We start from the raw sequence: 27978 nt of genomic DNA on the forward strand, positions 1-27978 counted from the left end.
ACACATCATCAGTTCTTTTTTTTTTTTTTGGTTTTTTTTTTTCTGTTTTGAAGTTATTATACATACCCATAACAACAAACAACACACACCACACTCGACACACCTCCAGTCGACTGTTGACATATACATACTCATCTATTTATCAGTTGTATTGTTAACTTTCATAAATTCTACCATCAAAGAAAACTACAAGACAAACTACAAGTTCTACTTATTTTTGTTGGTTTGAGCAAAAATTTTTTTGGTATTCTTGCTTCTGATTGGTTGAATAATTTGGAAGGCAAAGGAAAATTTAAATTAGCTTTGCTTTTTTTTTCTTTTTTGCACTGAGAGGAAATATTTTTTCTGACGCCTTGATTGGTTGATTAGAGAACAACAAGACACAAAATACATTCTGTCTTGTTTGGTTATATTTACACGACCAAACAATTGAATTTTTTTTACTGTCTGTGGGATAATTTGACTATTATTACACGACTTTTGATAATTTTTTGTCTGAAGACTGACGCTACCTATTTGTTAAACGCACACAAACAAACACTACAATATGGCATTGTGTCCTAAACCATACACTTTTGAAAAACATTTTGCAGCTTCTTCAAGGCCATCGTCACATATCAATACCAACGGAAGAGGTGCCTCTAAACGTGGATGTGATTTTTTATATCCATCTACTACGGCAAATAAAAGGATTTGTTTGCAACAATCACGCAGAAATGATTTTGAATTGGCGGACCAGGACTTGGACAACAACAAGTACTATTCGTCATCATCAGATGATGCTGATTCTGAGGATGAACAATCATGCTACAATGCTGATCAAATAAGGGCCAAGAGAAGAGCTTCTACACGTGCCTCATTTTCAATTGATCCAAAGTTATCAAAGGCAATTTCACAATATAGTGATGATGAAGATGAAGACGAAGATCAGGTGCGAGAAAGGTATTACAACACCAAAGTCAAGAGTCCATGCTGTTCACGTCGTACTTCAGACTCTTCGATCAAGATTTTAAGATCTGAAGATGAAATTGAGAATTTGGATTGCAAATTGGCTTCGAGTCCTGTCAATAGCAGTTTGTCTTTGAAGAAGATGCTTGTTGGTGGTGGCAATGAATGTGACGATGACGACGACGACGAAGAGGAAGAAGAGAGCGACTCCAACAATCAATCAGTTGCTATTGCTGATAGAAATGCCAGAGCTAGATGTTTTGAATATTTAGTTGGAGCTATTGACGAAGCATGGGCAAGATATTGCGATGCTACTGCTTATGTCGAAGATGAAGTACATGGTTATATCACCCCAGCTTCACTTGCATCTGGCGACGATGATGAGGAAGAAGAAGATGACAATAAAGAATTGATGAATGTTAAATGTCGCCTTTTAAAGTCAAAAGATTTTCTTCAAGACCATATTGAATCATTTGATATGAATGATGTCAAGAAATTCTGGCATCGTTGGGATATAACCAAGTACCAAATGTTGGATGTTATGGAAGACGAAGATGATGTTTTGGAAGAACTTGAATCTGGCCGCAGAATCTTTTGATTGCACAACTATTTCACTAACTATTATATTTTTTGTTTTTTTTTTTTTTTCAATTTGGGAGGGTTTTATTTCAATTCAGTTGGGAACTATCTTTTATTCACTAATTTTATGCTGTAACATTAAAAAAATAAGGAGAAGGTGAAGAAAAGGGGGAGGAGAGAGAGAGAGAGAGAGAGAGAATGAAGGTGAATAGTTTTTGTTTATCAAATACTATGTCTTGTATAGTAAAGAGAATATTTGTATATATACATCAAATGATTTTATGTAGAAAAGAGTATATCGGAGTCTTGTTTGATGTAAGTCGGAGATGGTAGTTGCCTTGACGTTTTGGTTCGCGTGTCAATTTTGTTGACAAATTTCAATTATTAGATTATATAACGTTTTCTTTTCAACTCAATTAACCATGAAACTCTCCACTGTGTACATTGCCCTTTCAACATTTGTCGCCTCGTCATTGGCATCTTCACCACCATCATCAGATGAGTTAAAGATTGGTATGTTGATGCTACAATCTCTCAATGATTTCCCCATTTGAAATACTAACAATCCACTTTATGTTTAAGACATTCTCAACCAAGTTGATTGTAAACGCAAATCACAAAAGGGAGACACCATATCCGTCCATTACAAGGGTACTTTGGAAGATGGAACCAAATTTGATAGTTCTTGGGATAGAGGTATCCCATTGCCATTTGCCATTGGTCAAAATCAAGTGATTACATGTTGGGAGGAAGGGTTATTGGATATGTGTATTGGGGAAAAAAGGAGACTTTGGTGTCACCCTAATATTGCTTATGGTGAGAATGGTATTGGGCCAATCCCACCTAATGCGGCGTTGATTTTTGAGACTGAGTTGGTTGATATTGCTGGGGTTAAGTCAGAGAAAGACGAACAGGAACAGGGCGAGGAGGAGGAGGAGGAGGAGGAGGAGGTTGTGGTTGAGAGAGATGAATTGTAATCAAATTTGAAATAGACAATGCTTAGACCTATCGAAAGAATGCCTTTGTTTTTAAGTTTATAATTTTGGTAATCTTATCGTCATTTATATAACTCGGCTTTCAGCTAAATATAGATCAATTTTTCACCATATGGTTATATAGTGGGCTGATGAATGGAGGAGGATATTTTCAGCTAACAATAAGCACCAGTGGTATTTATGCAAATCGTGTGAATTCTTCTCTGAGCTGCTTTAAAACCGAGGGGAAGCCTTTTAAATGAGATCGAGGTATTCAAACGTGGCTGAGTCTAGTCTCTTTTGATCTACCTTCGGGATATTTGCTCCGTAACAGACTGGTCAGAAAACCATCCCCTTCTTCTTCTTCAGACTTGTGAGGTAGCGCCCCGTTTTTGCAACGCGGTTAGGTGTTGTCCTAACCACGCCCCCAACGCACATTGCACCACCGCCGATTTTCCTCGAAAGTTACCAGCCGCAGGAAGCAACAATGCCACAAAAAGGGAGAAGAAAAAACAAAAATTACAAAGTCGGGGGGTGGTAGGGGAGAACAAAAATATCATGCAATCTTTATGCAATCTTTATCAGGAAATATACTCCCTTTTCTTTCTTTCTTCCTTTCCTTTAATCCACGCCATTTCAAAAAAAAATGTCTAGATTCTTAAAGCCATTGCAAGAATTCCTTGCCTCCAAAGCAGATTTCAGGATTGTTTACTCAACTGCATCATCATCACAAGGAACTCCGGAGTTTATAACCAATTCAACACAACGGGTTTGTGTACTTGACTCTTCGTTCAATCCTCCTCATTTGGCTCATTTTGCTATAATTGAGGAGCTGTTGAAGTCCAATTACGATGGTGTTCCCCTCAACAACAAGGTTTTACTATTATTATTATCGGTACAAAATGCTGACAAGTTGCATCCTCAACCTGAATCATTTGATCAACGATTAGCAATGATTCATTTAATGGCTGATCATATTGCTGCCAATTTCCCAATTACAGTTGCTATTGGACTAACCAAACAAGCAATGTTTGTAAATAAGTCATTGTCAATCTTAAACTACCTTGACGCAGAGCCGCAACAAACAATTAAACCAGGTTTTAAATTGACTTTTCTAATTGGGTTTGATACCTTGATTAGGATACTTAACCCCAAATACTATTTACCGGACAAGTTGTCAGTATCATTGGAACATTTTATGAAGATGACAGATTTAGTTTGTTTAACAAGGCATAGTGAAACAGTCACTATAAACCAACAACTGGTTTATGTAAAGGAGATTTCACTTGGTCAACACGAAGAAATTCCTAGCCATTGGTCAAAAAACATCTTCATATTGAGAAACATGAATGAAAAAGTAGCTACATTTAGTAGCTCAGGCATAAGAAAGGAAATATTACTGGGTGACCCTGAATGGAAGAAGCAAGTTTTGCCAGAGGTTGCAAATTACATTGAGGAAAACAATCTTTACAAAGAGAAACAGGGCTGAAACAAAGAAGCATAATGATATACAATTGGTATATTTAGGGTAAACAAGAAACTATTTCAAACAAGGTCAATAAATATCGACAAATTGACAATAGCCGCGAAAATGACAACATATAATGTATAAAATGTATTCCAGCTGTATGATGATGGCGATGATGACGATGATTTCGTAAACTTGTCATTTTTGGAACTCAGAGTCTTATTCTTGGATCCATTACTTGACTTTTCCTCAACTTGATTGGGCTTTTCCCGTCCCACATGTTGTCCTTCTCCTTCTCCCTCTCCTCCTTCTTCTCCTTCATTCTTCACTTCACTTGCTTCAGAACCATCTTCTTTGGTTCTGGAGGTAACTTTTTCATTATTGGCATTAGTGCACTCAATTTTACCGCCTCTAACAACCAATCCAATCTCCAGTTTGGTCCATTTACGACAATCAAACAGTGGTGAGGTTGAACGCACAATTGCGCTACCTTTAACCAATTTTAAATTCTTAAATGTCAATTCAGTAATCTTTCCCACAATCTCCAAAGCACCGCCTATAATCTTTAAATTGGGTAAAAAATTAACTTTTTCAACCAAATTGTTATTGATAATCATCAATCCACCATCCACTTCATCCAATTCGGGGAATTCAACAACTTCCAACTTGGAATTTTTCGACAAATTCAATGTACCACCAACATACTTCAACTTGGAGAGTTTTAATGCCTGAAACAATGAACTACTCAAACTCATTGATTTACCAACTCTTTCCAAATTACCTAAATTCAAAATAGCCACATTGTGAATGCTCAACTCTTCAACTTGTTTCAAATTGGGTAAATGAACTTTAATTTCGTTGGAATTGGCAGAAACGTGCAACAATTGCGTCACTTTTTCAACATTGCAATCAATCGTATCCAAAAAGCGATTATTATTTATATCCAAAATTTTCAATTCATTAGCAACAAATCCGGAAAATCCAGTCAATGAAGTATCGGAAATGGTTATACTTTCAATTCCTTTAATTTCAGCATTAAATTGAACATTACTCAAAATGGGCAAAATCTGCCACTTCAATGATTGAACTTGCTTCAAGCTGGGGACACTAATCAATGCCAATGACGTCAATTCAAACAATTGAAATTGTCCACTGATACTTTGCAATTGAGGGCTTTCAATACGAACCAATTCTGGCGACTTGTAAATGGATAAATTACCTTTGATTTTAACCAAATTGGTGAATGTGATAATAGGGTAGTCAAATTCAGATATAACAACATTACCAACAATTGTTTCACATTCAATGATTGAATTCAAATCACCCAATGAATGAATAATAAACTCATCACGTTGACAATGCAAGGGGACACTACTATCAATTTTGGGTCTCGACGAATCATCGCCTTCTTCGTTATCTCCTCCTTCGTCTTGATTTTTGTCATCATTATTGTTATCATCTTTCAATTGGGACCATTGTTGGACGTAATCATTGCTAAATTCAAATGGGAGGAGACCATCAAAAGAAGGAGACAGCAATTCGGGGCTTTTGGGTGCAGTTACTGCCATGCTGACCAAATCATCTTCATTGATAACATCTATTTTTAACGCTTTATGTTAGTATCGGTAAGGTGAATTCGCCCTCCATTTCAAAATTTATACATACTTATTTTACCATTTGCAGCACTTATACAACGAACAAAGCCGTTGACGAACAAAATAACAAAACCGAGCTTCATTCTAAGATATTGGAAGCTTGTATCAATGATGGAGGATGTTGTGCTTCGAAAATTTTATTTTGTAATTCTAACAAGCATCGTAGATGTAGTATCTATATATTTATAACGCTACTTCAAAGAAGGTACTTTGCTTTTAAATTTCATCAGCATAACAAGAATATCAATTGGAGTAATTCTACCAGTGATTGTAAAAGTGTGAATTAAGGCGAAGTTACGCAAAAACTGGTGCAGTTGATATTTTGAACATAACAGAAAAGTACAAAGATGGCAAAGGACAACTCATTGTTTTACGCCAAAACTTGCGAAAACAAGAAGAGTATCAACCATAAGTTGTTGTTCTGTATATGACAGGGTGAAAATGAACATGCTGTTGAAGCTTTCAATTGTCCTCTATCCAATACAAAAAATATAGGTAGTACTATCAGACCCGTAAAATGGTTGAAAGGTTACTTCCATGTTCAAACTTCACACACCATCACAGCCACTAGCCACCTCGTCATCCACTCATAACTTCGTCGTCCACCCCATTCCCTCACTTTCCTTCCACTATCGGACTGATCCTATTTTGCAACCAAAAACAAAAGGATAAAAGTCGTGCACTTTCCATCAATTATCTTTGAAATGAAAGAGAGAAAAAAGTATCAGCAAACAAAGCTGGACCCAAAACCATATAATTATCAAACTGAGCATCAAAACACATACAGACTCATCACGCATCACCCATCTTTCATTCCATTCCGTTCCATTCATTGAATTGCATATCTCATTACACAACACAATGTCGTACATAACGTCATCCATAGTGACACTCTCACTTTTAACAGTTGGTGGCTACATGCTATTCACAGGAGCTGGTGAATCATTCAATATTGGTGAATTTTTAGAAAGCACATCGCCATACATGTGGTCATCATTAGGTATTGGATCATGTATATCCTTTTCAGTCGTAGGTGCCGCCTGGGGTATATTCATCACTGGCTCCTCCATTATTGGAGCTGGTGTTAAAGTGCCACGAATTACAACAAAGAATTTGATTTCCATCATTTTTTGTGAAGTTGTCGCCATTTATGGATTGATTATGGCAATTGTATTTAGTGCTAAGTTGCAAAGTGTTGATAAAGAAGCATTGTTCTCCAAGGAGAATTTATATACTGGTTATTCATTATTTTGGGCTGGTTTGACTGTTGGTATTTCCAATTTGATTTGTGGTATTGCTGTTGGTATCACTGGGTCGACAGCTGCTGTGTCTGATGCTGCTGATAGCTCGTTGTTTGTCAAGATTCTTGTGGTTGAAATTTTTGGATCAGTGTTGGGATTGTTTGGGTTGATTGTAGGACTTTTAATGACTGGTAAAGCACAAGAATTTAGCTGAGAAGTAGGATTCTTTCTACACTTTATATACAAAAATTACACCTTCGCATTTATTTCCTCTATACTTAGATCAACTGTCTATATCCATAAACTCGGGATTCTTTTTCAATATGACAACGCCCTCTAACGAATTGCTCAAACTTATATATTCGTCATTTTCAAGTTCAGCACGTTCACCATAATTTAATAGTACTGGTGTCGATTGTGTGACCCATCCAGTGATGGTCTTGGGCTTACCTGCTTGACCAACAACATCAACTGCTTGTCCTACTCTAACATTGACCTTTAACGGTTGCAAGTTTTCATCAATAGTCACCAACATCTTGGGCTTGACCGCAGGAGTTAAATAGTACAACAATTCATGACTTGTTTCAGTCGTTGAATCATTCAAAATGAAAGCTCTTGGGTCTAATAATGCCACGGAAATGGTCAACAATGAAGCCAATGCTGTGTTGGACAATACAGTTCTTTCAACATTGAATGGGGATAATGTCAAAGTACCTTTACCCAAATGCAACAAACCTTGAGCAATTCTCACCATAAACAATGTGTCTGGTGATTTGATATAATATGATGCCAATTGTCTCAATAATTGGGCCAATCTCGCATTGTTTGTACCGGCGCCAACCAATCCCATAGCATAGATGGAATTTTGCGCCACTTCCAAATCAGGATCATGTGAATATCTTGATAAAGTTTCAAAAACTTTGATTTGAGGGTTGGATACGGAAACCAAACCCATAGCCAATGGCACTGCTCTACGTATTAATGAGTTTCCATAATGCATAAAATGACCAAAATGACGCAATGACATATCTTGACCAATATCTTCACCCATGGCAATACATGCCAATCCCAAAACAGCAATTCCTTGGTACAACTCTTCATCTTCTTCAACTTCATCGTCGTCAGGTTCTTCTTTATTTTCATTCTCGGTTGCCTCAGTTGCATTGGCTTTAGGTTCCGTCTGCTCACCTTCTTGAGTTTCGTTACCATCTTTAGCATCTTCCATTTCAACATCACCTTCACCCTCATTCTTGTGTTTCTCTTTTTCCTCAGTTTTCTGCTGGTCTTCTTCGGATTGTTCCAATTTCTTTTCCTCATCGAGTTGATCTTTTGGTTTAGCAGCACACATTTGCAACAATGCTTGTATTTGCAACACGTTACCGGTACCAGCATAAGCACAAATGTTTACCAATACTTTCAAGGTTTTACTGATTGGATGTTCAATAGCATCAATAGTTTCCAATACATCTTCAACTTGTTCAGTTTTGCCCATGTACAAAAGACCCAAACCCAATGCCATAAATTTGATAAATTTATTTGCCAACTGAGCGAAATCTCTCTCCAATAAAGTTTGCAAGATGGTTGAAGTTATATCGCCATGGCAAGTTCCAACAAAAGTATGTCCCAAAGCTAATGCAGCCAAACAAGAAACTTCCAATGGAGCATCCAAATCAGAAACCAATGGCAATAACAAATTCAATACTTCTTCGTTTGCCGATCCCGCAAATGCAATGCCCAACCCATTGATTGCTGCTGTTTGATACAATTTGTTGGAGTCATTGACAAACTCTTGTAACAATGCGAGTGCTGCATCAACGTCGTCATGAACATTTGCTGATACGATACCAGTACCCAACAATGCACCAGCTTTAACTTCGGGATCATCAGAATATGTGAATTTGTCCAACACTTGTAAACCTTCATTGACATCCCATTGGTGAAGCGAACCTAAAGATGCTGTAGTTGAAACCATACCTTTCCCCTTTGTTCTATAGATCCAAGATTTGTTGTCCTCTTCAGATTTTACCAACTTATCCTTACCAAATCCAAGATTCAAGAATGCATTGACAAAAGCAGCAGCAAGATTCTGTTTAGCAGAATCAATTGATCCTGAAGTTCCCAATCCAAATTTTGAATTCTCCAAATGTGATTTGTAAACATCTTCAGGAACTCTTGGATCCAATAGATTTAATTCCTTGATTAAATATTGGAAATATTCACTCAACTTGACATTACTTATAGTCTCTTGAACTTCTTGGTTTTCTTCTGGTAATTTGAAATTGCTGAGCTGTTGCGATAAGATAAAACCCAACTGTTTGTGAACCAACTCATCTTTGGTTGAGTTAAACACTTGTTCTATTAATTCCTTGTCATCCAATTTAATTGCTATAGTTAAAGCTTGCGTCAATTGCCCATGAGACAAGTATATAGCGAAAGCAGTGTTTAAAAAGGAAAGATCATCGGGTGGTGCCAAATATGGAACCATACTAGTGACATAAAGACAAGCTCTTGCATAAGTATTGTCATCAACAAATTGAGGCAATTTGTCAATGGACTCAATTTCTGACAATAAATCGACAGCATCTGCTTCAGCATTGTGGTGTAAGAAATATGGAACAATTTTCAATGCCAATTGAGTTAATTTGGACACCAATTCTTCATCTACACCAAGGTTTTCTTGGTAAGACTCACCAATTTCCAAGGCCAAATGACGTAAATACTCATGACCCCAATCTTGAATAGTATCGGTATTGGACAACAATCTGTATTTTACTGAATCCTTTTTGTCTTCGTTTGAGTAGGTCATTGCCAAAACCGACAAGATATCAGCCAAGTTGAATACAATGGTAGCCTTTTCACCATACTTTTTACTCCATTGATCATACACTTCAGTTAAATCGGGATAGCTAGGTCTTAAAAATTTCAATGGCTTGGGTACGGCAGTCATTGAGGTGGTGGAGTCTTGAATTGACCTCTTTAATGATTCCAAGTATTTTGCATACTGATCTTCTGATTGGTTTGGTTCTTTTAATTTCTCTACTGTCAGTTCCAACTCTTCTTTCAATTGTTGATCTTCTTCAGAAAGCTCTTCCTCTTGTTTGTTAACATGTTTTTTTTGTGGTTGGTTTGCGTCTTTGGCAACCACAGACTGCTGTTCTTTAGATTCTTCCTGCTGTACTGGTGCCATTTTTTACTTCTTCTTAGTTTCAGTTATATGGACTGTGTAATGGGATCAATGTGTCTAAATGATATGAAGATTATATAGTCACAGGTGATAGTAAGAGTGAGTGGTAAAGTATAGTTTAGGATTTGATTTGATTTGCCTCTCAATGTGGTTCTCTATGTTTTATGATTTTTCGCTCACACTGAGTGCTAGTGGCAAAAAAAAATTTATGAAGGATAGTTGAATTCCTGCATAGAGAGGTGAGAGTGGTAACTACCAAGTGCGCCAGGCAGAGGAAACGCATCAGAAGGGTGGATAAGAGAGGGTAGTGAGTATGGCACTGTGCTCTCATTGCTGATGGAAACTGGTAAACTGAGCTATTCACAGAGATACGACGTGTCTTAAAACCCTCTAGTTACGTAACTAGATTCATTGGTGCAGGAACATTAGTTCAATCATGCTTGCGAAGGTCACAAGCATAAGCGGGCAGCAACCCAAACGATAAAGAGAAACTATTTGCACTAAGATCCACCCAACCCACTGTAGGATTCAGCATTTTTCATTGGGACAAAGGTTAAAGGTACGCAAGCTGTGATCTTTACAAGCTTTTGGATATTAGCAAATGCTACCAAATCATCATACATTACAAATAAAAACGCGTGAGAGAAGTTTGATGGTAAAGCTCTCTTATATGCAAGATCTATATTTACATTTTTAGAAAGAGACACCCAACCAAATAATCAAAAAAAAATATATATATTCAATCCTTCCGGCATTTGCATCTTGAGGTAGTGGCTACTACAAAGTAAAGCATCTACCACCAGCACTGCCACCACTACCAAGACCGTCATGGACAGAATATTCTACAAGTCTACTTTACGTGATCCCATAACAAATTATCCCATATACATTTTTGATACCTCATACTTACCATCAACCGATTTGATAAACTATGACAAACTAATACCGGTACTAATGCAACACTTGCCTTTAAAACCATACGTATTGGTAATGTTTTCTAGTGGGTTAAACAAAATTAGTTGGATATGGGGGTTAAAATTTATCAAGACTTTTATGAGTAATGCCATCAATCTAAACAATTTGGTCAAGATTTTCACAGTTCATGATTCATGGTTCATCAAATCTGTTACTTCAGTCATACACAATTATCACACAACTAAACACAATATAGAAATAATCAATTACATGTTGGATGCTTTTGCTGTAGAACCAAAAGGTCAAAGACATACTGATGTTGTCCATTGTCGGACATTGAGTGAATTGAGTCACTATTTAAATATAACTTTATTGAAAATATCATTAAACATCTACAAGTATGATTTACAATTGGAAAATGAGATTAAATTATCATTGAAAATACCACCTGTTATCAATCCACATGTCATGTTATCACCACAAACAAACCCTGCATTTTATCATCATGTATATCAATTGTTCAATATAATCAATACTCATGGCTGCAAAAAGGAATTAATCTGTTACACTCCGGGAAAGAGAGATAATATAGAGATTTTATATCAATGCATTTTGAGAAATCAACTCATTTGGATAAATGATTGGGATTTATATTGCATTTCAACTGTTTTCAAAAAATTATTACTGGATTTGCCATTTGCATTAGTTCCGTACGAGTTGATACTACTACCTATACAAGACGATCTTGAATATACTCAAGCCACACTTAATGCTATTGTTACATCGCATCAACAATATGCAAAAACTATCAATTATGACCAGTTACTATTACAATTATTTCAGTTGTTTACAAATTTAGTTTCAAATGAGCATGTCACCAAGCACACTACTACTACTATTGCCAAATGTATGGCGCATTGCTTATCTCATGAAATAGTCTCCACCGACAAGAGCCGTGTACTCGTGATTCAACGATTCATCAAGAATGTATTACTCTATTGGGAAAAGTTGAAAGCATCTTATGAGTTCCCATCAGTTGAGGATATTGTTAGTGGCAAGCATCAACCGAATCACTCTGAAATTGCGTATGAAATGAGCTACGAAGTCACGTATGAAGAAGATAGTGACGATGATGATGGTAGAGTTTTATTCAATGCGAGTAACATCTTGTTTTCAAATTCCGAATTGGAGTTAGAAGAGAAGCCAAAGGCAAAGGCAAAGGCAAAGGCAAAGGCAAAAGCAAACGGCATCAGTGTTCATAAGGATAACTCTCCAGATTCATTTAATGAAGTGGGAAGTGGCAGACCTTCAATTCATGATCTCAAGTCACCATTAAAGGCTAATATGAGGGGTGACACAGTGGAGTTCTCACCCCCCAGACCTCCTAGGCCAGCAACTAGAGCTGGATCAGTAACAAACAGAGATTCATCACCAAGTAAAACTCGTCAACCAAAAGACACACCACCAGTTCCAGCGCCAAGGGTAACCAAACAGCAGCAAGCACTACCTACTTCTGCATTTACAATTGATAAAACACAACAACAGTCCGATAGCACTAAAATACAAGACGGTAGCAACTGTGGTTCTCAACAACAGCCTCAATCTGATAAATCATGGTTAAACGATGAAAACATTGCACCTAAATCAGCTATCACAAGTGCTGTCTCAAAGTCACAATTGCGATCACCACGATCACCAAAACTGTCAACTACTTTAACCAACGTATCTAATCTCCAATTGCAATATCCACCCCAGAAATACCACTTTACGAAGCCCAAATCCACAATTCATGATGCACCTACTGGTGAATCGACTACATTGGCGACAATTGCGCATGCTCAAGGTCATGTTGATGTCGAGCATCAAAATGCAGATTCGTCGGAACCACAACAGCAACAGAACAACAAGACCAAGAAGAAACCAGTGATTCGTGGTCGTAAAGTATCACAATTGGCTAAATTATTTGAAGAACGTACTGAAGGTTTGGAAATCTTAAATAGCATGTAACTACTAGCATAAAGCTTCAATAGAGTTGAATAAAAAGAAATTGAAGTTTGATAATAGCACCCTCCAAAAAATTCATTCGGTGAATTATAAAAGACAAATGGGGAAAGAAAAATTAACAACTATATAGATTAAAAGAAAAAAAAACGACACCAATAACTTCTCAATAGAAGAGGGTGTTTTGCATAGCCTCTTATTATTCTCCAACCAAACGAGTATCAATATTGTCCATTGACAAATCAGCACCATCTTGGTAGGTATTGGCATGAGGCTGCTGCAGCAGCAGTTGTTGCTGTTGCTGTTGCTGTTGCAGTTGCTCTTGTTGTTGCAGTTGTTGTTGGGGTGATTGGTGATGATGAAGTTGACGACCAACATTGACGCCGCTGGCGGCAGCAACAGCAGCAATAGCAGCAGCGGCACTTCCATCGGAATCAGTCAACCCATGGTGATGATTATGATGATGGTGGGCGTGAGAGTGTGGATGTTGTGAAAGTTGTTGTTGATGAACTCGATTAGCTTGGTCCTGTAAATGTTGTTGGTATTGTTGGTACTGATGATCGTCAAGTTGATGATGTTGTTGAGCTTGAGTGGCAGCGACAAATTGGCGTTGAAACTCTTCTTGTTCCTGTTGAGCTTGATCTTGTTGTTGTTGGTTTTGAGTTTGTTGATGCTGAGTTTGTTGTTGCTGCACCTGTTGCTGAGCCTGTTGTTGCAAGTGCTGTGCTTGTTGATTTCGTTGTTCTTGTTGACTTTGCTGTTGGTTATGGAATGCTTCGTAATTGGTGATATCTTGACCATCACTCAAGAACGCATTAGCATTAGCGGCAGCAGTAACAGCAGCAACGGCATCAGCTGTATCATTACCACTTCCGGACCCATTACCAATGACACCTCCACTCCCAGGAACAGCAGCAGCAGCAGCGGCGGCAGCAGCAGCAGCTTGTTGTGCTGCTTTCTTTCTGTACTGAGCATTAGCAATTCTTGATGGGTTATTGAATCCAAATCTGGAATTCTGCTTCTTTAACTTACGTTTATACCCTCTGATTTCATTATAGATATCCTCACGCTTGATGGCTAAATCGGGATACAGTTCTCTTATCTTGGATTCAATATGCGATGGTTTAGTTCCTAACTTGTACAAATCCAAAATCAATACATTCAATTCATCACTTCTCTTGCGAAGCATGGGATGGTTACTCAATGGGTCCAATTGGGGATGATTATGTTCATTGCATGTTGTTCTCAAGGTCCAAATTCCAGTTGATTTTTTATACGATGCAGTCATGGCATAAGGACATTTTAATTTCTTGGTTTTAGTATCGGGGTCCAACATGTATCCTTCACCAACATCAACTTGCTTCAGTTCATCGATTTTCTTGGTCTTTTTGTGACGGTACCGGCCTCCTAGTTCACAAGTGTAATAAATGGCCTTTTTGTTGGAATGAGCAATAACAACACCAAACCCATTATCTCTAGCAAAATCAGCAATAAACTCATTCAAATCATCACGGCTTTGAAAAATTTGTTCAGGGTATGGACGAGTGATTAAATTACCTTCAGCAGTGATTGTGTTTTCCTCAACCGGGAAAATCTTCAGTCTATTATCAACAATGGGGTCAGGAATTTGGATATTGTATTCAGCCAATTCGTCAGTCGATGGTGCTGATAAATCAGGCAATTGTGGACCTCCATGATGATGATGAGGATGAGGGTGATGACGTGTTGATGGATGGGGGTTGCCATAATTGTTCAATTCGGCCGCAGCAGCAGCGGCAGCAGCCAATGCTTGCTGTTGCTGTCTAACAAATTGCTCAGACGTTTGTTGGGCTTGTTGTTGCAACTGAAACTTTCTGAATTCATCTTCATCTAAAGCTGTTGGCTGGGCTGGTTGATGTTGACTTGGCAAAGTATTTGCTGAAGCTCTATTGTTTCTTCTCGTTTGACGTTTCTGCTCTTTCTTCACAATTGATTGTTGCGGGTGTTGTTGATGTTGGGGCAGTTGCTGTTCGAGCTGTTGGTCGTGTTGCATTTGCAGTTGTGCCTGTTGTTGTGCTTTTGAAGCTTCAGCAGCATGAGCAATATCTTCTAACTTGATTCTGGAATCTTGATGAGAATCAACACTATTAAGCAATTGTTCATCAATGTTACTAGCAAAATCATCTTCAGCAGCAGACATGGTTTCAGTCAAGTTTCAATGTATATATATATATGTATGGGGTCGTGATAATGTAAACAAAAACCTATTTTTGCAACTTGATGATTGATACACTACTTATTGGATATTGGTACACACCTTTTTATTGGGTACACATACACACACACACGAAATAACAACAAATAACAAAAAAAAAAAAAGAGGAGAGAGTGAGAGAGAGGGTGTGTTGAAATGTTCAAAAACTTAAAGAGAAAATTTTTCTCTTTCTCGCCATCCTGCATTTTTGTGTGTATATATGAACAAAAGTCGTGTACTTCTGACATATTGCAATGGTAGCGTTCAGCTAACTGCTTGTAGCCCGTTTTGCAATCAGATGATATACGGCTATTGACACTCTACCTATCATATTAATAGTATGCATTACAATATTTAAACATGTATACAATACTTATGCATCTTTCTCATCAAGTTCCAAATAATCTAGTGCCCAAGTAGGCAAAATAAACGAACTTTGATGCACAAATTGATTATAATACTTGAACAACTGACTTTCCTTCCTTCTATCAAACGTCCTTAATGGCTTTGTTAAATCCAATGTTTCATCAGTTGTTGCGATTAATAACCCTAATTGACCTGAAGTATAACTTGGCATATAACATTGACAGAATTTAACATTGGGGAATACAAACTTGCATTTTTTAATTAAATTCTTGAGATATTTTAAATTAAGCCATATGTTTTCCAGTGATTGCATAATGACGATCCCCCGTGGATTCAAGGCATTACGTAACAATTTGAAATAATTGACTTGGAAAAACTCTTCTGCTGGACCCTCTGGGTCTGAAGAGTCGGTAATTATAACATCGAATTTGAGTTTAGTTTCACGAAGAAATTTGAACCCATCATTAATTATCAAGTTCAATTTGGGATGGTTATGATACTTGGCCATTTGTGGTAGATATTTAGTCAGTAATTTGATTACCATATCATCAATCTCAACCATGGTTATAGATTCCACGCTTTTGTCTTCAACATGTTTAACTAATTCCCTAATAACCCCACAATCGCCTCCTCCAATTACCAATACTTTTTTTGGAGATGGATGTGACATAATTGGAACATGAGTGATTAATTCTTGGTATGCAAATTCATCCTTTTCAGTACATTGTATAATACCATTGAGAACCAATACATTCCCAAATGTGGTAGATTTGAATATTAGGATATCTTGATATGGGGACTTGGTGTGGTATAAAATTTGATCCACTTGCAAACCAAATGCTTGTCCTGGAAATGCATCAGCAGATTTTTCATAAAACCAATATGACTGACTCCTCGGATCACATGATATAGTATCGTGTTTGAATTTGGATATGTCTATTGGTGCATCTGGTTCAATTGTGGAGCTCACGCAACTTCCATTTCGATACACGTGCATATTGTGATAAAACGGGTGTATTTGACAATGAGTAGCTCTATTAAAGCGAGTGGGATTTTTTAAAGAAAGTCGAACTAAGTTCTGCGTCCCATGGAATAAAAATCAATCTATCACCTGTATAGCTTCAAACCTTCAACACGATAAGCTTTGATAACACCCATGAATAAATTTTTTTTTTCTTTCATTCCGCATCGTAACTGATTGAATTTTTTTTTTTCCCTCTTTTATTGATTTTGTGTAGTACGCACAGATTACACTCGATTTGTTAATTGGTCTTGTGCTAGTTGCAAATGTATTGAGATATGCCAGTTACAAGAAAGAGTGTCATAAATCTAGCTAATAATGGTGCCTCTCATCGAATTTGTTAATTGAGCTGAGAGTAAGCCTTTCACCACAAGGAAGTATTCACAACGGCATTGAGAACATTCACACAGGAGGTTCAACGTTCCAATAGTGTGTAAGCTTGATTTTATTGATAAAACATCTCCATTTTGCATTATCAACCCGAAGCAAGAGTAGCTTACCCTAGTAATTGATTCAGTTCGAACGATGTGGCAGACAAAGCTGGGTCACATACACATTGTGGTACCAAAGTAAATTATCGGTTACAGTCGGAGATTGGCTATAATTTATTTTTTTACAAGAAAGAATGTACTTGTAAATTCATGATTGGCTTATTCTACCTACAACTTTGAACAAACTAGAAGATGCTCAACAAACCTAATAAAGAATGGGGGCATCCCCTCACCCTCACCCTCACCCTCACCCTCATCCCCACTTACTCCTTAATCTTTCGTGGTTATTTCTGGTGAATTTACACTTTACTATACTCTTCTTAAATTGGAAAACTATCGAAACCTTTTTACTCAAAGAGGGGAATAAGTTTGTGTAAAAGTGGTACTGAGTGCACTACTTCCGAGTGTTTTTGTATTTTTAACGCGGGGATTAGAGGGATTAGTAATTTTGGAAAAGTACGTATGTATGTGTGGATGCATATGCAAAATTTCTTTTTGCTGTCTCATATGCAAAGTCTAAAATGTAAGTCGTGTACTTGTTGCCACGATTCTTTCTTGTCCATAGCCACCAGACCAGTCACACAATAGAGATGAAACAATATACTCATTTAGCTATCGTGTAACTTCGGAGTTCTGTCGCTAAATATAATGACCTCGCAACTGGCTCTCTACCGAGTCAGGTGATGCTCGGGGATCCATGGAAAATTACATTGTCCATTTTGTTCTTTTAGGGCTGTAGTGTAGTGTACATGTACATTTAGTGTTTTCTTTTCTTGTGGTTTTATTTATTATTGACGTAATAAAATTGTAAAATGACATCCGTACACCAATAATAAGTAATCTGGATTTGATCCCTAATGGAAGTCATATGCGAGTATTTTAGCTCCATACACACATACATTGTATGCAAGTACGGTTAACTGTTTTTTTTCTTATGCCCCAAAAAGAGGAAGACTTACTTGAATTTAGACTATAGCAATTGTCACTATTTACACGACTCCCCTCTTTAACGTTTTAAAAATAAAAACTCAGGAGACAAAAAACCAAAACAATAAACCATTGGTACACGACCCTATCTCCTAAAGACACAAATATCCCTTGTCTTTTCTTTTTCTTAGAAGAAAAATCAGCTATGAACCAAACTTGAAAAAAAAAAAAACTATAATCAATAGGGAAAGTTTGTTGGAAAACTATTTATTTTTTTTTCAACAAAGAAGCACACACTCAGATTCAGTCTTCAAATAGACCACAATTCAACTTGACACAAGTTTCGACTGCAATACTGTGGGCTTAGACATCTTCAAAAAGTCGTGAGGGCAAAATACATAAAAAGAAAAATTCAACTTTTACAGGGACAAACCGAGAGAAAGAGAGAAAAAAAAAAATTTATCCGTGATTATAATAATAATAATAATAAAGAAATACACTGAAAACAAAATCTAGGCTTAAGCAGGGGACTCCCAAAGATGACAACACAAATGATGCCTTCAAAACAAAATACACATCAGACAAATATACTGAATAAACAGTATAAACCACATAAGAACAATATGGATAGGGGAAAGCAGTTGCGAAACACCACTATTGGCACATCAACTGCAAGTTTTTTTAATGTTGCTATATTGGCATTTATAGTGACCACTTTCAAATACATTGTTGAGACCATTTACGAGTTTGTATTGCAGAAGTCTACGCTAGTTGTTATTCAATATGGCCACCCCAGTGATCAATCTACAAGAGATGTGAAGGGTTTATCACACATTGATGAGGAGGAAAAAGTCGAGGACTCCAATGTTAGTTTGTTTCCTTTAATGACTTCTAACAATGATGTCAACCATACTAAAGAGGAGCAATCGGACGAGTGTTTAGTACCAACAAGTTGCTCCATGGGGCTTACCACTAGATTGTTACCTGTCAAGAATGCAAATGGAGAATTGGAGTGGGTATTCACTGACGACGACTCCATGTTGAATAAAGGCACAGAATTGGACGTATTCAAGATTCCACAACCACAGAATCACAAATTAGGGGATAATAGCAATAATGAGCTTTCCCCAACAATGTCAAACTCATCTAATGAGACAACATTGTCTGCAAAATTAGAATTGAATAATTCACAAAGCAAAGAACATTCAGTTTCACCGAATGGATCATCTCATTCATCATCCTCACCATATATGGAAGATGATGGTGAAGAACATGAACATGATTATGAGCGTGAAGTTGATGGCGAGAAGACGTTTCAATGCCCACACTGCGACGCTAATTTCAAAATCAGAGGTTACCTCACCAGACATTTGAAAAAACACTCATCTAGTAAGGCTTATTCTTGTCCTTTCCACACCCAAAGCATATATAAAGATAAAAACAACATCACTCATAAATGTCACCCAACTGGAGGGTTTTCAAGAAGAGATACTTACAAAACACATTTAAAGTCGAGACATTTTGATTATCCAAAGGGTATCAAGTCCAAAAATAGAGGGAATAGCGAAGGGCATTGTTCAATGTGTGGAGAATATTTCAAAAGTGCTGAAATGTGGTGTGAAATACACGTTGAAGGTGGAGAATGTAAATTTTTACCACACGATTACAAAGGCAAATCAAGAATTAAAAACAGATTGAAGAAAAAATTGCAAAAGAATGAAGAAATAACCGATCCTGAATTATTACCCTTTGCCTCAAAAGTTCTTGAAGAGGTCAAGGAGCAAAGAATGCAAAAGAGATTAGCCAAGAAGGAAAAGAAAAAGAAGAGTTTAAAAAGACAAGTTCAACAACAACACCAACTTCGTTACGATGTTGCTGTAAACTCCAATTATCACCACTCTTTGAATGGCCCTATAACGATGTCGCCACCACCACCACAACAACATATGGATACACCTTCTTCAATGGCATCGTCATCACAATATGAATCTTCTTCGGTACATTCACCATATACACCACAGACGTCAAAATCACCATTGAGTTTAATGACGAATAGTTTTGTCAAACAAGACCAATCTCAAATTCACCACGACCAACATCAGTATCAACCTCAACCGCAATATACTCCAGCGCCATATCAATTTGACCAAATTGCCACTGCTCATACTGCTTTGAAGCCAAGTATACAGGAGGATTACGATGATGAATATTGTCTTGATGTTGATCAATTGAGTCCACAGTCGACGCGACAATTTAATGAGTTGGCACAAATGATCAAGTTGCAGCAACAGGAACAGCAAATGCAGGAGCAAGCATTTTTTCAACAGCACCAGCAACAACAACTTCAAGTAGTACAAGGTGTTACAAGTCAGTACATGGGTTGAGCTAGGGGGCTGTTATTTCTTACGTGATGAAATGTGTGTATTATCATTATTTTTATTCAGGAAAAGGTTTTTTTCTTTATTTTTTCTTTTCATTTGATGAAGTTTTTGGTTCTTTGATGTGGTTTTATTAGAAAGGGTTTGTTTGTTTCTTTATTTGTTGTATGGATTTTTTATGTCACTTTTCTTGAGTTTAAAGATATGTATTTTTTTAATTAACGTTGTCAGTTTTGTATTAGCGTGGTCTATGGATTTCTATTTAACAACTCGACTGAGCATTATTGAAGCTCTTATGTGAAATCGGTTATGAAAAAATGTCGTCAATTGCTGATTTTGATTTTGATTTTAATTTTGAATTTGAATTTGAATTTGAAGGGGATTTCGATTTGTGCTTCTTTGAAGGTTTGGCGGTTTTTGAACCGTCTTGTTTTCTTTTCTTCTTTTTGGAGGATGTATCGAAAATATCGTCGATTGTATCCAATGGCGTAGACTGTTTCTTACTGGTGGATTTACTTGGTTGGTGGGTGGCAATTTTAGTGGTACCGGAAATGGTTTCTGGCAATGGTTTTATATTGTCAATTGTACTCAGTTTCGTTCCATCCTCTCTACCTAGCGAGCTAGCGATTTCTTCAATTACAGGCGTACTTACACCCACTTCATCATCATCATCATCGTAAACAATTTCCTCTCCCAAATCATCCAAATCATCTTCATTTATAACTTCACCTTGAAACAAATTGCTTAAATTGTCTAGATTAACATCAGCAGAGTCGCCAACCGGCACAGACAAACTAGCCCTTTTCATATCAACACCATCAACTTTTCCAATCAAGGTGACAATTTTGGCCAAGTTACCAATCAAGGCGAATCCCAAAGTGATGTATTGACCCAAAACCAAGATTGAATTATATGCCCAGTACGCACTTCGCGACACTTGAAGTATCTTGTTACCTAATTTGACGATTTGGCTCTTTTTGTATTCAATGCGGGATTGCTGCTTCGTGGATGATGATGATGATGATGATGATGATGTGGTGGTGGTGGTGGCGGTGTTGGGTAGTCGATCGATATCAATTTGTAGTTTGAGAAGGTTGCGTAGATTACGATAAATAATATTGACGTATTTGAACCAATGCTGTTGACGGTGCTGATTCTTGGATCGATGATGGAGTAGGTTTAGTATATCATATTCGTTTAGTAGGCTTGTGTATGTTTGATGGTCCATTTAGTGGAGAAGGTGTTGATATGTACAAAGTGTGGATGATTGTGGTTGAGACACAAAAAGTTTTTGCATTTCATAAACAAGCGATGATCTTTTGATGAGCTTTTCAAATCAACAAAAAAAACATTGAGAAACTAACCACTACGATCAAAGTGCAGACTTCCCCTTTAGTTACAATCATGAATGATATCATACCACAAGCACGAGGCTTTCTAAGTACATCACAACCGGAAAAGGCATTGGAAATTCTTACACCTCATATTGCTTCCAATTCCTCATCACCTGAATTTCTAGCCATTTTGGGTGAGACATTGCTTGAGAATAACGAGCTCAAACAAGCTTATAATGTGCTAATACAGGCATGCGAACTAGATCCTGACGCATCTTTGGGAGTTGAAAAGTTTTTATACTTGGGACAAATCATTGGTGGTGCTGATGGATTAAACTATATCAATACTGGATTAAACAAATTGAATGAAATTTTGGCCAATATAAATGAAGGAAGTGTTGATGAACAAGAATTGGCAAAAAGTGTATACAGAGATGTCGACGAGTACAAAGCCTGGGTTATTAAAAAGTTAAATTCAGGTATATTTGCCAGCATCGAGATATGGATGACTGATTTATGTATGGAGCCAGAAGCAGAATCAAAATGTAACGAATTGATCGATTACAGCTTATCAATAGATGCTGAAAATCCTGAATCATTGTCGATATTATCATCAATTAGAATTTCTCAACAACGTCAACAAGAAGCAGTGGAAGCATTGAACAAATCATGGGAATTGTTCAAGTTGCAAAAGACAAAATTGGAAGATTTTGCCAATACCAAGGAGACAAAAGAAGGGGGTAGCGGTAATGGGGAGGATGCATTTGAAGTGGGTTTGGAATATGTGGAATTGATTCAACCTTTAGTTACATTATCTCGATACGCAATCGAATTGGAACAATATGATACTGCCATTGATATCGCTTCTAATATCCAAGATATAAACGATTCGATCTTAGATGCATTTTACATTGAAGCGTTGGCCAACTTATTTAAAGCTAAACAAATGTCAACTGCCAAAATAGCAACAAACAGTGATGAATTTGATGATTATCGTGAATTGGAAATTTCACAGTTGAAGAACACTCCAGAAATCAAGCAATTGTTAGCTGATTCGAGATTAATCTTGACTTCAGCTTACAAGATAGTCAATAGTGAATTGGGCGATGAGAATGATCCTGTCTTGGTTCAACAAGTGAATGAGTTGTTGAATCAATTGGGTGGGCCAATAATGAGTGAGTTGATGCCAAAAAGAGAAAATCTAGATGATGAAGACGTTGATTGGGAGGCAGAAATTGTCTCTGGAGATGAAGAGTAAAGTATAGTTGTGTTTAATAGACGATGACTCCGAAGAGCGGATCAAATTAATTTCATTTAGTATTATCGATGCAACTCCACTGATCTCTGACATGAGCCGCGCAAACTCATCATTATCCATCTACAAAAAAATTCGTATCGAGTCCCACTTTATCACTACTATCTTTACCTACAAAAATGACGACAAACCACAGGCCTACATTAGAAAGCAAAAAGGGAAAGAATATAACCATACGGGACTCTATAGTGCATGCTCGATCTTTCCCACAACTGCAGAACCTAAAAGTAAGATCAGATATACCTCCGCAAACTTTGGACAAGGCTGTCAAGGAGTTGAGGGATGGAAACAAAACTAGTGGTGATGGCTGTACAACAAGAGATTCTTCGGCTAACGTGGATGATATAAGTGACGGCGATGAATGTGACGCATATCTGAGAGCATATACTGTTGGACTTGAAAACCCAATTAACAGTAAGAAGAGGATACGAGAGAAGAATGACGATATAGAGGAAAGCAGCAAAGTTGAATCTTCCGCGAAGGAATCATTTACGATTGATGAACCAGAGTTGAAGAAATCTCGAGTGGATACTAAATCCGTCATCGTCAGTGAAGCTCATGATGAATCAAGTGATGATGATGATGATGATGATGACGACGACGACGACGATGAAGAGGATACTGATGCTTTGATCGCTGAAATAAACAAGATAAGACAAGACAAAACCATGCAAAGTCTAACTCCTGTGTCAAGCACTCAAGCAACAGATTTGGACCGGTTGCTATATCACCAAGAACCAACTTCAAAAAAGAGTGGATGGAGAAGACTGGCTAAGAAATTCAATGAAAGGAAACATGACCTGAAATCGAACTTTACTACTGACTCGCAAAATTCGCAATTTCATCAAGATTTCTTATCAAAGTACATCAAGTGAGCACACGCTTTCTTGTCGCAGTCTATAAATCATGAGGTATATTTATTCCTAGATATATAACGAATAAGAAGACATGTATATTTAACATTACACATTAAAGCAGATCATAAGAAAATCTTTTTCTCCTCCTCCTTTTCCCCCTCTCAAGTCAAATCTTCCTCATTACGACCAAGTCTAGCATCAAGGTAAGCAATATCTTCTTTAAGACTGGCCTCTTCGACAGTCTTCACCAACTCTTTAGTGCATTTAGCAATATCAAACGAGATTCCGGCTAATCTTTGTTTGAAATTCTTATCAGCGAATTGGCCATCATTGGAATCTTGAGGTGGTTTACACAAGATATCCATACGATGATAACAATCTTCCAAAGATTTGACTACCCAGCTGCCATGTTCCTTCAATTGGGCATTTCGAGTTTGATTCATTGATGTGTTTGTAGCTTCGCACATTTGAGCAATGACAATGGTAATTGCCTTTGATTTATTACGTAAATCTCCTCTTGTTGCATTGGGTTTCTTGATGGCTCCAAGCAATGATTGAATAGTATTGATCACTTCCACCGTTTGATGTTCGAGATAAAGCAAAACTTGAGTTAACGTATTGTCAGGATCATCAATATCAAACAAGTCAACATTGAATGTTGCAGCAGCCATAGATTTGCGATACTCCTGTCTCTGTCTAGCTTCATGTTCCGTATCGCGTTCGTCTTCATAATCATCATCATCAGAATCTTCCAGTGAACTTGGTTCTTGAGCTAGTTTAGGAGAGCTGATCTTAACACGAACCCCCGGCTCATTGTCAACAGGTTTGTCATTGTCGTCAAACGAATGATTGATAGGAGTAAACTCACCCACCCTTCTTGCTTGTTCGGGAGCAGACAAATTCTTGTTCTGCAGGGTATTGGTACCACCACGCTCCATTTCGGAAGTGCGCTCACCTTCATCCCTTCTATATGAATGGTCTGGCTTGGAACGGAGACCATTTGTGTTTGCATCTGAATCCGCATCAGACCTTTCCTTGAATGATTGTAAGATACCTCTGCCTCTTCCGGTTAGTGAAGTGTCGTCATCATTGAAATTTCCTTTGGCAGCTGGTGACGATCCCACCAACTCTCCTTGTAATTTTGACGTGAATGGATCAGCAAGTCGTCTTGGTTCATCACCACTTTCATCGGTTGATTCAAATGATCTCGGGGATCTTTGGAATCGTCCCGGGCTAGACTTCATTTGAGCTTCTGGCGAACTCTCAAATTGCTTCACTCTATCCATTATATTTCCCTTCTTTGTTGGAGTGGTTTTCATAGCTGGCGGAGATGATTGATCATGGTCAGAAACTGATCCTGCAAACTTGCGACCAAGGGCAGAAACATTGGATGTCTTTTCAATCTTTGAAGAAGATGGGGTAGAAGTTGTCGCATTGTCGAAATGCTTCTCCTGCTGTTTCTCCAAATGCTTTTCTAAATGCTTTTCAGCCATCGGCTCTCTGTTGAGATCTCTACTTGCCAATGGCACAGCTTCACGTTCAACAATTTGTGGAACAATATTTTCACTTCTTTCTGAAACTGATGCGATGAACGGGCTCTGGGCATTGTTGTGATCAGCAGACACTTTCCTCTCTGACGTGACTGGTTCCATGCTTCCTTGTTTCAGTATGTCATCACTACGACTCGGTCCTTTATCCAGGGCTCTCTGGTGTGCAGCAGATGCATCAGCAGCCCGAGTCATGTGTTCAAATGATTGCAGTGTGTTATGAATCGGCTGTTGTCTAGATACTTCTGGTGGTAGTTGTTGCACTCTCTGAAATGGTTCATTTTCCAGTCTATCAAAAGGTGGTGCATCACGCAGTCCTACTCTAGTCTGTTTAAATCCATCTTCTCTGGATGTACTCTCATGTGTCACCCTTTGCCCATTTGGTTCCTCCGAAGGCTTACCTCGCGAAACTGTTCTCTCCGGAGGAGATTGTTGAATTTTACTAGAAGGGATTTGCTGAGTTCTTTGTGGTGGTGAGCGCTGTATATTTTGTGGCGGTGTTTGTTGTTGTTGCAGCTTATTTGGTGGCGTTTGATAATATGTTCCGTTGATCATGTTGGGGTGGCTCAGCTTTAATTTGTTAGCCATTTTCAACGGCCGGACTCCATAATCAGACTGAGAGGGTGTAGCAGCAGCAGCCTTTTTTTCTGGTTCAAGTTTTCTCAAGTTTGTCGAATTCTCATTAAGTTTCGAAGTTGAGATTAAATCACATAAAACGCAATTCATTTCTCCCAACGCCTTTTCAACAATAAACCTTGGGAAAAGTTGTCTATACGTAGCATGATATCTAGTAGCAGTTAAAGCATAGGCAGAAGCTTCTCGCAATAGGATAGAGTGTTCATTACTGTTTGGAACTTGGTTTTCTCCCTGAGAAGCAATCTCATTCATGACAACAGCAATTTTCGAAACTTTTTCAAACATCACATTAACATCCCAATTTTCACCAATATAGACAAGGAATGACTCCAACAACGATTGAGCATCGCTAACCAACTTTATTGAAACTAAACCTTGAGGGGATATCAATGACTTCAATTCTACCTTGGACAACGTGGTTTTCTTGATCTCACTAGCAATAGATTTCGATCTAGAGTCCTCGTACCTACGTTGCCACTGTTTAACCTGATTCTTTAATTCCAATGTTGAAGGGTTCTCTGGTGAAGGTACGTCAATTTTTTCCAACTTCTCCAAAAAGGCAGTGATGCTGGTATTATTAGTCCTGGCAGGCAAATCTGATTGATTGGGGGACTGATTGGATATTGAGCGGTTAACGGGCGAGGTGTTCTTCAATGATTGGTTTTCAAGTCTCAAAGCAGCGTTGATGGACTTTAGTTTTTCAAGTTCCTCTGACTTGTCACTCGATTGCAAGGACTTGGTTAAATTTTCATGTTTCGAGATCCAATTCTCCTTCTCCTGGCCCAACAGTTCAAGTTCTTCACTGAGAGTCTTATTTTGTTTGACGGAAAAGTCGTAATCATCTTGCAATGAGTTGAGCTTTTCCGAAAGAATTTCCTTCTGCTTTTCAACATTGCTTAATTGCTTCTTGTAGGCATCTAATTCCTTCTCCAATTCCAAAATTTTACTCTTATCAAACTCCAAGTCTTTTTGCACAGTACGACCACCATTGAGCAGCCTTTGCAGGTGAGAGGCTTCTCCCTTTTCGTCACTTCTTTCGTTTCCATTATCTTCTTCATCACTCGACCAAGTGAGGTTGGCTTTGGTGGGAACCACTGTAGACTGTTGGATGCCAATGGATTGCTTGGAGGCTTCTGCTTCTGGTATGCCGAGGCTCTTGTTTGAAGCGACTTGATCCACCGAGCGATCGTTATGCTCGTCGTGTTTCATGTGATCTTCATGAGTGGGGAGGTTATGATGTGACGTCAGACGACTGTGATGACCATTTGTTCCATGGGAAATGTGAGAAGATGCTTGGGAAGCCTTGCGTTCATGTGAGCCATGAGCATTCAAAGCATGACTAGATGTCAAAGAAGAGCGACGTGGTTCAGCTGACTCCTTTTGTTCTATGTGGAGATCTCTTCTCTCAATTTCGTACGAAATGTCAGCCACCAAATCCTTAAATCTAGTTTGCGGCAAAGATGCCAACTTTTGTCTGGCTTGGTTTCTCTTAGGATGGAATGATGATTTAGGCAACAAGTAATCTGGTTCTCCTCTGCTTTCATCAATCCTACGTTTCAACTCATCATAAACATCTGTACTCAACTCTTTGAACTGGGCAGCTGAAAGTTTTAGCAACTTTTCCCTAGCTCTCTGGGCCCTGGATGAGGTTGATTTAGATCTGGTTTGTTGGTCATCAGAAATATCAAGAAACTGTTTCAAGACCTTGTAGTGGTGCGATAGATCCTTTTCACTCATTGTAGTTTGATATAAACAAAGCAGTAGATTAATAAAGCACACCAGGAACTTGATATATTGACTATCTATATCCCTTCAATCGATGGTTGTTGTACTGTAAATCCAAAAACACAACTTCTTCCCTGGTGATGGGTTTGCCAATTGTGTTGCCAAAATCTTTACACCTTTTTT

At 37.9% G+C, this 27978-nt stretch overlaps 14 protein-coding genes across 14 annotated transcripts; 8 read left to right on the forward strand and 6 right to left on the reverse strand. All coding sequences in view use genetic code 12, as the record gives it.

Annotated features, from left to right (window-relative positions):
• Positions 1 to 547: 547 nt before the first annotated feature.
• CPAR2_202620 (uncharacterized protein) lies at positions 548 to 1546 on the forward strand (the record flags this gene model as incomplete). The annotated part of the gene is made up of 1 exon (XM_036809121.1): positions 548 to 1546. One exon carries the CDS (start codon positions 548 to 550, stop codon positions 1544 to 1546), a length of 999 nt encoding a protein of 332 aa, XP_036665789.1.
• A 403-nt stretch (positions 1547 to 1949) lies between these two features.
• On the forward strand, positions 1950 to 2504 carry CPAR2_202630 (peptidylprolyl isomerase family protein; the record flags this gene model as incomplete). Its single annotated transcript, XM_036809122.1, has 2 exons — positions 1950 to 2040; positions 2110 to 2504. 2 exons carry the CDS (start codon positions 1950 to 1952, stop codon positions 2502 to 2504), a joined length of 486 nt encoding a protein of 161 aa, XP_036665790.1.
• A 643-nt stretch (positions 2505 to 3147) lies between these two features.
• Positions 3148 to 3990, forward strand: CPAR2_202640 (nicotinamide-nucleotide adenylyltransferase; the record flags this gene model as incomplete). Its single annotated transcript, XM_036809123.1, has 1 exon — positions 3148 to 3990. The coding sequence occupies one exon, from the start codon at positions 3148 to 3150 to the stop codon at positions 3988 to 3990; it is 843 nt and encodes a 280-aa protein (XP_036665791.1).
• Positions 3991 to 4046: 56 nt separating this feature from the next.
• CPAR2_202650 (uncharacterized protein) lies at positions 4047 to 5707 on the reverse strand (the record flags this gene model as incomplete). The annotated part of the gene is made up of 2 exons (XM_036809125.1): positions 4047 to 5566; positions 5635 to 5707. The coding sequence occupies 2 exons, from the start codon at positions 5705 to 5707 to the stop codon at positions 4047 to 4049; spliced, it is 1593 nt and encodes a 530-aa protein (XP_036665792.1).
• A 778-nt stretch (positions 5708 to 6485) lies between these two features.
• Positions 6486 to 7079, forward strand: CPAR2_202660 (H(+)-transporting V0 sector ATPase subunit c''; the record flags this gene model as incomplete). The annotated part of the gene is made up of 1 exon (XM_036809126.1): positions 6486 to 7079. The coding sequence occupies one exon, from the start codon at positions 6486 to 6488 to the stop codon at positions 7077 to 7079; it is 594 nt and encodes a 197-aa protein (XP_036665793.1).
• Positions 7080 to 7148: 69 nt separating this feature from the next.
• Positions 7149 to 10052, reverse strand: RPN1 (proteasome regulatory particle base subunit; the record flags this gene model as incomplete). The annotated part of the gene is made up of 1 exon (XM_036809127.1): positions 7149 to 10052. The coding sequence occupies one exon, from the start codon at positions 10050 to 10052 to the stop codon at positions 7149 to 7151; it is 2904 nt and encodes a 967-aa protein (XP_036665794.1).
• Positions 10053 to 10877: 825 nt separating this feature from the next.
• ECM25 (Ecm25p) lies at positions 10878 to 12971 on the forward strand (the record flags this gene model as incomplete). The annotated part of the gene is made up of 1 exon (XM_036809128.1): positions 10878 to 12971. The coding sequence occupies one exon, from the start codon at positions 10878 to 10880 to the stop codon at positions 12969 to 12971; it is 2094 nt and encodes a 697-aa protein (XP_036665795.1).
• Positions 12972 to 13164: 193 nt separating this feature from the next.
• On the reverse strand, positions 13165 to 15144 carry CPAR2_202690 (uncharacterized protein; the record flags this gene model as incomplete). Its single annotated transcript, XM_036809129.1, has 1 exon — positions 13165 to 15144. The coding sequence occupies one exon, from the start codon at positions 15142 to 15144 to the stop codon at positions 13165 to 13167; it is 1980 nt and encodes a 659-aa protein (XP_036665796.1).
• Positions 15145 to 15571: 427 nt separating this feature from the next.
• CPAR2_202700 (spermine synthase) lies at positions 15572 to 16561 on the reverse strand (the record flags this gene model as incomplete). Its single annotated transcript, XM_036809130.1, has 1 exon — positions 15572 to 16561. One exon carries the CDS (start codon positions 16559 to 16561, stop codon positions 15572 to 15574), a length of 990 nt encoding a protein of 329 aa, XP_036665797.1.
• A 2065-nt stretch (positions 16562 to 18626) lies between these two features.
• On the forward strand, positions 18627 to 20387 carry STP2 (Stp2p; the record flags this gene model as incomplete). Its single annotated transcript, XM_036809131.1, has 1 exon — positions 18627 to 20387. The coding sequence occupies one exon, from the start codon at positions 18627 to 18629 to the stop codon at positions 20385 to 20387; it is 1761 nt and encodes a 586-aa protein (XP_036665798.1).
• A 301-nt stretch (positions 20388 to 20688) lies between these two features.
• RMP1 (Rmp1p) lies at positions 20689 to 21609 on the reverse strand (the record flags this gene model as incomplete). Its single annotated transcript, XM_036809132.1, has 1 exon — positions 20689 to 21609. One exon carries the CDS (start codon positions 21607 to 21609, stop codon positions 20689 to 20691), a length of 921 nt encoding a protein of 306 aa, XP_036665799.1.
• Positions 21610 to 21785: 176 nt separating this feature from the next.
• On the forward strand, positions 21786 to 22973 carry CPAR2_202730 (uncharacterized protein; the record flags this gene model as incomplete). Its single annotated transcript, XM_036809133.1, has 1 exon — positions 21786 to 22973. The coding sequence occupies one exon, from the start codon at positions 21786 to 21788 to the stop codon at positions 22971 to 22973; it is 1188 nt and encodes a 395-aa protein (XP_036665800.1).
• Positions 22974 to 23149: 176 nt separating this feature from the next.
• Positions 23150 to 23905, forward strand: CPAR2_202740 (U2-type spliceosomal complex subunit; the record flags this gene model as incomplete). Its single annotated transcript, XM_036809134.1, has 1 exon — positions 23150 to 23905. One exon carries the CDS (start codon positions 23150 to 23152, stop codon positions 23903 to 23905), a length of 756 nt encoding a protein of 251 aa, XP_036665801.1.
• Positions 23906 to 24048: 143 nt separating this feature from the next.
• On the reverse strand, positions 24049 to 27807 carry SPA2 (Spa2p; the record flags this gene model as incomplete). The annotated part of the gene is made up of 1 exon (XM_036809136.1): positions 24049 to 27807. One exon carries the CDS (start codon positions 27805 to 27807, stop codon positions 24049 to 24051), a length of 3759 nt encoding a protein of 1252 aa, XP_036665802.1.
• Between the last annotated feature and the right edge of the window lie 171 nt (positions 27808 to 27978).

This window comes from Candida parapsilosis, contig 005809, assembly GCF_000182765.1.
Source record: "Candida parapsilosis strain CDC317 annotated contig 005809".
NCBI lineage: Eukaryota > Fungi > Ascomycota > Pichiomycetes > Serinales > Debaryomycetaceae > Lodderomyces > Lodderomyces parapsilosis.